The sequence below is a fragment of the Leuciscus leuciscus genome (genome assembly GCF_965113295.1).
Source record: "Leuciscus leuciscus genome assembly, chromosome: 4".
In the NCBI taxonomy this organism is placed as follows: Eukaryota; Metazoa; Chordata; class Actinopteri; order Cypriniformes; family Leuciscidae; genus Leuciscus; species Leuciscus leuciscus.
In genome coordinates, this window is record NC_138728.1 from 28021444 (window position 1) to 28030990 (window position 9547).

The following is a 9547-nucleotide window of genomic DNA, read 5'->3' on the forward strand; positions in this document are numbered from 1 at the left end:
AGAATTTTAAATTATAATAATACTATATAATAGATTAAAGGTTCTTTTCATTCACTGATAATAAAATTATTCAAATCATTCTATAACTGTTGTGTTCTTTCATTCTGAGTGGGAATTACTTGGGTTTAGTTATTATACTTATCATATATGTGTAGAAACATGTATAATTAGTGTAGCTGTAGTTTTTATTAAAAAAATGTGACGGAACATCTAAAATGTCTGATTAAAAACAACATCTATGCTTCATAAATCAAGATGTCTCACGATGTCTCAAGATCTCTCAGTCAGTGGATGTCATTTGAACGTCTTGACAAGGACGTCTATGCAATGTATTCCAGCTGAGCAAACACCCTAAACAAATACGTCTTTCAGATGAAAACACAACGTATTTATGCTATCTGGGATAGTGTGTGTCGACATTTCATGATGAAATATTAAAAGATGATCCTGCCCCACTTAAACCCCCATATAGCTGTCTCTGTTCTTCTTCTGCCATAAAAAAAGAAGAAGCATGTTTAGGGCTCAAAAATGAAAATATGTTTATCTTTAGCCCCTATAAGCAATGTGAAAGGACTGATGTTTAGATATATGTTTCTCTGGACCAACACTAGCTTGAGCGACACATGCTGGCCTTTAGAAAAAGATTGGTGAGAATTCCCTGAATGAAACAAAAAACCTTGCAAAGAGGTTAGGGCCCATAAAAACACTGATTTAAGAGTAAAACAATTATTGGCTCAAAGCTGTGCTTTAAAGTTACCCAGGTAGCCAAAAAGATGTGGGCCAACAAAGCCTGAAGAAAAAACTCGGCCCAGTTGCGGTTGCCGGACTCTGGTGTCTGGTGAAACACGGGAATGAATGACGCGCCAGAATCGGTCCAAGTACACTGTGGTACTGTGCCACAAACAGGGTTTTGGATGACGACATAGGCATGGAGCAATCACTGAAAAGATTTCCTTATTTAAGAATATTATCAGATAAATTCACATCACACGTCACAATAGTGAAATTCCTAAGAGGAGTTTATAGATAAAGATAGAGTTTAAAGATAATCATATTTTCCACCATGTTTTAATTAAAAAAATTTAAATCGGTGTGCTGTTAACTGACCTGGCTATATATGGCCTAGATTTTATGATATATTCAGCCCCCATGGATTCCAAAATAAATCCGAACTGGCGGGAGGAAGATAAGCGCTACTGATTGCTGAATTAGTTAAACAACAAAAACATGTTATAAAAGGAAAGTTCAGCCCAACATTGATGCTGACAAAGATGATTTAACTGCTTGTTGTCAAATATTTCAAAAACATTCTTCATCTCCTGAAATATTTGCGCACGTCTCTGTCTCCTCAGTGCGTCACAAGCCTCTACTGGCAACTCCTAACCACTTGAGAGACCTCTCGAGCTGGAGAGAAAGAGTGATTCTTAGCTTTAAATAACTTGTTTTTATACTTGGAGTAAATTTCATAAATTGTCAGCACTTAAGACTAAAATGGCACTTTGAGAAGCTTGGTAAATACGGGCCCAAATGTTTTACAAATGGTTCAGCTCAAATGAATACACACACAATAAAACTATTTTTGTGTTTTTAAAGTAGTATAAAGGTTTAATTTGTAATGATAAATAGTGTATATTGTATAATAGTAAAAGAGTAAAATGGTTTTGCTATGGCTATTTAAAAAATGAATGCATAAAAAAAGAAAAAAAGAAAGATAAAATGTATCTGTGCACCCAAACTTGACTGTTTTGCTTTTAGACAAAAGCTCACATATTAGATGTGACAGTTATTAATTGGGCAACATGTGCTTAAAGTTGTAGAATTAAACTGAATAGCTCTGACGTATTTTTATTATCTTAATGCTCATTGAAATTCCATGCCATGCTTTTTTTTTGTGTGTGATTTTAGCATGTGATCACTGATAAGTACTTTTATTTTGGTCTAACGATGTCACGTCATAAGGCCGCGCCACACTCCTGCTGCGTCTTTGACTTGGCTGTTAAAAGGTTTGTTTTTTTAAGCCTTTAAAGTGTTTTAGTCAATGCAAAGTGCAAACCGTTAGTGAAATTGTATAGCTTTTAAAATAAATCTGTTTTCATTGTTATTGAGTGATATTGTAATTCTTTAACTTATTGAATGCATTTTTTCGGGAGTAAACTGAATCTGCATTACAACAGAAAGGATGCGTTTCATTTCTCTCGAGTGAATTTGTAAACACGAATTCGGCTACTGGCAAGTAGGCTAGTGATGGAGAAACTGAGCTTTTCTAAACTCCGAGTCAACTGAACCAATTCAGTTGACTTCCAAACATGATTAATATGCTGTAAGTTTAATGTTGTCGACTTATCCCTTATTTTTAATAAGTAACAATTATAATATTAACTGTTACTGCTCGTGTGGCCTAAATTACTGTAATGTTTATGATTTTGGATTAAAGCGCGAATCACCGCACGCTGGCGACGCGTGCTGGTCAAAGCTGTAAATGAAACGAGAGAAAAAAATTAAATTATAATTGCAGTATATCATCTTCAAATTATTAAAGACCAAACGTAAATCATGATCAAATATTTAGTGTTTGGGAAACGCAGCCCAGACATTTACCAGTGCTCTTGACTACTGAATTAGGGAGCTGCTTGAGACACACCCAGAGATTTATTTTGTATATTCTTTCTGTTAATTATTCTCATCCTAAACATGATAGGGTGTCAAAACACCAGAAAACTCCTGGTGAAGCAACTGAGATCCACCTGACGTACAATAAAGATGGCGTCTATTAAAGGGGAGAGTGAAGACATCAAGATTGAAGTATTCAGAGTGAAACTAGAAGATACTGAGGAGAAAACAGGTTTGTCTCATTCTCAAAATCTGAACTCAGTCATTTGACCCTGTTTAAAATGTTGGCCTCTTTAGTAGCAAGTGATATTTTTGAATTAGTGTAGATAGATCCCATTTATGTGATTTTAAATCAGTGATATAAAGCAAAAGTTTTCATTTCCAGCAGACCCAATTAATACAATTGTGATAATTGTTTTATTTTTTTTTTTTTTACAAATGAAATGTGTGTGTATATACATATTACATTTATCTCATATAAATGTTTGCTCACTCATTGTATTTACAATGGGGTAATTTTGTTGCTCAAGAGTTTACACAAACACAAGGAGGCTTGGTTTCAATCTTTGAATTAAATTTAAAAAGTAGCGCAAGTATTTACAACTGAATAAAGATAGAAATGAAAAAGAGAGTTTTTTGTTTGTTTTTTGTTAGGTCTAACACTGGCATTCAGAAATACTACAGAAACTAAATAAAGTTAGCAAGTTTAAAATAACACTGGATAGTCTTTTAATCCTGTATAAATTAAACACATAGGCTATTAATCCTGATTCCTTACCATTAAATCTATATTTAGTTGATTTATCAACATTAATATACTGCTGCTTTCACATTAAGAGCTAGTGCATGGATCCATGTTACGTTTTCTTTATCAACTGCTTATGTTTTAAGACATAACCGAAGTCTTTTAACCGCCAAGACCGAAATTGTGTTTTTGTCCATCAAAGCTTTATAATCCGTGAAAAAGTACTGTTTTGTTACTTGCAAGCTTTTTGTGAGGCTTTACTGTATGTATAGTATGTGCGCAGAGAAACATCTCTCAGAGAGAGTGCGAGTGCTGAGTAGTTTAAAATCGTTTTAATGTTTAAATTGGTAAGACTTAAAAAGACGAGCAAATGCTAAACTTTAGTAATGATGCAACACTGGCCTGATTGTGCAAGTGAAAATTTCGTCAACTGTCCCGACTCCTGAAACGTTAGAGTCTGGTATGGCCGCCTGCAAGCGCGCTTGATGCTTGCTTTGTGCAGATGCAATGTGGTGATGCTAAGCACATTTTGAGAGAGAGCGAGAAAGACGAGGCAACGCTGAATCACTCCTGCTGTTTGACGCATGTTGCTTTTTCAAATGCAAATTAAAAGCGACTCAAACTGGCTGTGTTTCAGCGATGGAGCAGCATTTACCACTTCACAGAACCGCTCTTCACTAAGGCTGCGTTTACACTTGGCATTAACATGCGACCTGTATCCGTATGTTGTCCACATACACATTGAAAAGACAAGTGTAAACGCGCTTCTGATCAGAATATTATCCGAATCAGCATGTCCAGATTCGGAGGTAGTCAAGGACTTATTGTGATCGAGTCTCAGTGTAATGTAAAACCAATCCGGCCATCGTGTCTGCATTTACAGGTAGACGTCACACAAAACCCTGCCCACTGTCATTATTCCCCCTCCTCGCTCTGGAACTGTCGGAAAGATGGAGGAAGCAGTCACCCTTAGCAAACCAATACTTGGCCACAGCAACTCTTTTCTCCACAGGAATTGCTGCATGTAGCTGTGTGGTTTTGCGATACAGTCGAGTGCGAAGTACATCGCAAATATACTGAAATGTTTGCCTTTGCACTCGAAAGTGTCAGAACCATTCATTTTCTGTAAAGAACTCGTTTCCCACCACAGCTGGCAACGTTCTCAGACCCATACGTTTCTCTGTACCGTTACCATTATGGCATCTATCCACATTATTAGTACTTGCAGCCTCTTCATCATCCTCAGTTTGCGAGATTTGTAAAAAGTCCCCCGACTGAAAACTGTTTTTAAAAGAAAACCCACCAACTTCAGGTCGACTTTGCACCAGAGCCATCCTTTTTTTTTTCCTTTTTTTTTTTTTTGTGTGGGAATGCAAGATCCGATCTGCGAGATCCGATCTGTTATCCAGATACAGAAGCAACTTGATGTAGACAGGTGTAAACGCACTGTTTCCTGATTGGCTTATGATCCGATCTGCTTGATCGGATCACGGTGATTGCATGTTAACTTAATGCTAAGTGTAAACGCAGCCTCTGTGTCACTCTGCATATTTATTTATTTAATTAAAATGTGCAATCTTTGTGGAGACATTGGAAATTAAATTTTCCAAGAACAGGTTGCTCTCAACACAACACTATGGTTCTTAACTGTAGTAAACGATATAACAGTACATCCACTGAGATCTAGACTCTTATGTGTGGAAGTTTTTGATCCCAAAATTATTACCTATGCATTGTCAGAATTTAATAAATTAACATTTGTAGCCATCCCATCTTTTCTGCAGTTTCATGTTGAAATTGAATAAATAAAACTGAGTATCATAGACATAACAGCGAATACTAATGATAATGTATACAAGGAGAAAAGCAGAGGACCTCATACTGAGCCCTGTGGCACTCGGTTTTTGTTTGATAAAAGGCATCTCTTCATTTACACAAAGAAAGTGGTAGTTGTCGGTTCGATGGGACATAATCAGTGCTAATACTTGTCCACAAATGCCAACGTATACATTTAAAATATTTTAGACCTAAATGTTAGATTTGAGATCAGTCTATAATTAGCCAGTTCTGCTAGGTCAAACTGTGTCTTTTTTTATATATAAATGTTTTAATTTCTGCCAAGACATGTTTAAAGTTCTTGGGACTTGTCCTAAAAAAATAATTAAACAATATTGGGAAGAGGTTTGGAGTTTACAGGAAATCTTTTGCTTTGTGCCATTAAACGGGTTAACTTTAGGGATGCACCGATACCATTTTTTTCAGAATCGATCCAATCCGATACCAAAAATTCTGAGTATCGACCGATACCGATCCGATACCAGCGCAGTTTTTTTTTTATAAAGTAGAATTTCTATAACTCTGTTGAACTGATAATCACTATTTTGTGTGTTAAACACAATCTACTTAATACAGACAACTTCATTATAAAGAAAAACAACAACATAAAAAAATATATGATCATAATCTGACATAAATGCTATTATAAACTAGATTAGTGGATAATTCAGCAGTAAAATTTAGTCTAGAAAAATCACGAGTGCACTATTCATTGTATAAAATCTGAACATTTTGTGAACGTTTATTAACAAATAAGAGACAATAAGTGTAAAACTAAATCTGGTAAAATGTTACACATTGCTTCTTTGTATTGTTGTAAAATACATTCATGAAAAACAAGATAGCAAAAATATAAATTATTTTATATATAGCCTGCTATAAAATTGAGACATTTTTTAAATGTACAGTACAGGCCAAAAGTTTGGACACATTACTATTTTTAATGTTTTTGAAAGAAGTTTCTTCTGCTGATCAAGCCTGCATTTATTTGGTCAAAAATACAGGAAAAAAAGTAATATTGTGATATATTATTACAATTTAAAATAATTGGTTTTCAATTTATTATACTTTAAATTATCATTTATTTCTGTGATGCAAAGCTGAATTTTCAGGATCATTACTCCAGTCTTCAGTGTCACATGTGACATCCAGTCTATCACATGATCCTTTAGAAATCATTCTAATATTCTGATTTATTATGAGTGTTGGAAACAGTTCTGCTGCCTAATATATTTGATGAATAAAAGGTTAAAAAGAACTGCATTTATTCAAAATATTTTTTTTTTGCTTCTTTACTATCACTTTTTATCAATTAAACACATCCTTGCTGAATAAAAGTATTGATTTATTTCAACAAAAAAAAGAAAAAAAAATTACTGACCCCAAATTACTGACCAGTAGTGCATATTGTTGTTACAAAAGATTTCTATTTTTAAAACATTTGCCTTTTTTTTCTTTGCTTTTTTTATTCATCAAAGTATCCTAAAAAAGTATCACAGGTTATGAAAAAATATTAAGCAGCAGAACTGTTTCAAACTTTGATAATGAATCATCATATTAGAATGATTTCTAAAGGATCATGTGATAGACTAATGGCGCTTTTCCACTACACAGTACCAGCTCGCCTCGGCTCGACTCGACTCGACTCGACTCGGCTCTGTTTGGTTTTCCACTGTGTAAAAGTTGTACCTGTACCGGCTTCCAGGTACTTTTTTTCGTACCACCTCCGGCGAGGTTCCAAGCGAGCTGAGGCGATACTAAAATGTGACGTGAAAACACAGCAGACTGCTGATTGGTCAGAGAGAATCGTCACTATTCACTGCGTCATCATTGCACGCGCCAGACGGAGTATCCTGAATAAAAAACAGCAAAAACAAAAACATCCAAAAACAGCATACACTCGATTTCCTCCATTGTCCTGTGTGTGTGGGTAGCGGGTGTGTCTCGCGCGTCTCGCGTAAAAGATTAAGTCACGGCAGTTTCCTGCGGCGTCGCTATGACGACCTGGTACTATTGTGGAGGTACTATCTGCAATGGAAAACGGAGCGAAAAGCGAGCCGAGCTGAGTCGAGTCGAGGCGAGGCGAGCCGAGGCGAGCTGGTACTGTGTAGTGGAAAAGCGCCATAATAGTACTGATCCTGAAAATTCAGCTTTGCATCACAAAAATAACTGATAATTTAAAGTATAATGAATTGAAAACCAATTATTTTCAATTGTAATAATATATCACAATATTACATTTTTTTTCTGTATTTTTGATCAAATAAATGCAGGTTTGATAAGCAGAAGAAACTTCTTTCAAAAACATTAAAAATAGTAATGTGTCCAAACTTTTGGCCTGTACTGTATAGCACAGCTGTTTAATGAGGTAGCAACATATGATAGATAGGACAGAACAAGAACGGCTATTAATAATCTTTCATTGCGTCACTGTATTATGATATGAAAGGCTCCAATACAGTGCGGCACAAAGCGCTTATGCGCATCTAACATTTAACTTATGTGATCTAACAGACACCCGATAGAAAGTAACATGATTAAGGTACAGCAATAAAGTCCAGCAAGATAAAGTTGTTTTATGCGAAACCATAGACCTTTATCTACAGATCAAGTATAATAATAGTAACATTGAATCATCTTGGAGAGAGTTTCATCGTGTTTACTGTTGTAACCGAACGCGACGCGCTGTTTGAATGCTGAATGAAGAATGATTGACAGCCGCAGCTGAGGGAAACATTTACGTGATCTTGAATTTAACGACTTAAATATTCATTTCTATCTCACATAATACTATATAATGGCTTCAGAACACTTATAATGTTGTGCACGAAAACTTATGGTGCTTTATAATGTTTGTGTGCCTTTTGTGGGGCTTAACACTAACACAGAATAGTATACGCACAATATCGGATTTGGATCGGCCTCGTCTGACCGATACCCGATCCGGCAAAAATGGCAGTATCAGAGCTGATACTGAGTATCGGATCGGTGCATCCCTAGTTAACTTGTATTTTTTATTTTTTCCCCTTCATTTTAGACCTGATGTCACTGAAAGAGGAGAGTCAAAAACTGAATATCATGGAGAAATATCCGAATGAGAAACATCATGGTTTGATAACTGGAGACAAATATTTTAGTTGCTCACAGACTGAAAATATTTGGTCACAAAAAATAGCTCAGAAGATGGCAACTAAAAGTAATTTCACATGCCAACAGTGTGGAAAGAGTTTCAATCAGCATGGAGACCTTAAAGTCCACATGAGACTTCACACTGGAGAGAAGCCATACAGCTGCCAACATTGTGGAAAAGGTTTCACTCAAAAAGGAAGTCTTAAAGTCCACACGAGAATTCACACTGGAGAGAAGCCTTTTGCCTGCCACTGGTGCGGAAAGAGTTTTACACATAAAGGAACCCTTAATGCCCACATGAGAACTCACCCTGGAGAAAACCCTTTCGCCTGCAAACTGTGCGGAAAGAGCTTCTCACGAAAAGAAGGTCTTAAGACTCACATGAGAATTCACACTGGAGAGAGGCCATTCATATGTGGTCATTGTGCAAAGAGTTTCAGATGTAAAATAAGCCTTAATTACCACATGAGGATTCACTCAAGAGAGAACAGTAATCAAGAGATATGTCGTCAGTGTGGAATGAGTTTCACAGACCTGAATCACCTTAAGAATCATGTAATAACTCATATCGGAGAGCATCCTTTCATGTGCCATCACTGTGGAAAGACTTGCAAAAGCAAAGCTAGCCTTGAGGTTCACGTAAGAGTTCACACTGGAGAGAAGCCTTTCACCTGCCCTCAGTGTGGAAAGAGTTTCACAGTTAAAGGAAACCTTCAGACTCACATAAGAATTCACACTGGAGAGAAGCCTTACACATGTCCTCAGTGTGGAAAGTGTTTCACATATCAGAAAGACTTGAAACGTCATTTGCAAAGTCATTCTGAAAAGAAATTGCAGAATTGTGAGTCTGACAAGAGGTTACCAAAAAGGAGCAATTTTGAAAATCAAATGCACATTCACTCTGGAAGGCAATTTAATTGTGATCTGTGTAATAAAACATTTCTTTTGCCATCTCACTTACAGATACACATGAAAAGGCATGCTTTTTTGAGACCCTATTTTTGTTCTTTGTGTGGAAAGGGTTTCAAATGGCTCAGAAGTTTAAAATGGCACCAGAAAATATGCATTTGTGTGAAATTATTTACGATTGTATAGAAGGGTCACTTACAATTTTGATTCGACTTAATATCTCAGAGTCAACATTTTTGATAAGCTAGCTTCCATCTTGCTGTGAAATACAACATTGTAAGTAAAATTAGAAATAAAAGGACAACCTGAAATAATGAA

General features: G+C 36.0%; 1 protein-coding gene across 1 annotated transcript; it reads left to right on the forward strand.

Annotated features, from left to right (window-relative positions):
- The first annotated feature begins 1943 nt into the window (after positions 1-1943).
- Positions 1944-9547, forward strand: LOC309497660 (uncharacterized protein). The gene is made up of 3 exons (XM_082167960.1): positions 1944-2003; positions 2699-2842; positions 8229-9547. Exons 2-3 carry the CDS (start codon positions 2761-2763, stop codon positions 9413-9415), a joined length of 1269 nt encoding a protein of 422 aa, XP_082024086.1. The 5' UTR covers positions 1944-2003; positions 2699-2760; the 3' UTR covers positions 9416-9547.

Excerpts from the sequence above, each read along its gene's own strand:
- LOC309497660 (XM_082167960.1), top strand. The coding sequence starts at position 2,761 with ATGGCGTCTATTAAAGGGGAGAGTGAAGACATCAAGATTGAAGTATTC. Across the intron at positions 2,843-8,228 it reads AGATACTGAGGAGAAAACAG|ACCTGATGTCACTGAAAGAG; the intron begins GTTTGTCTCATT and ends CCTTCATTTTAG.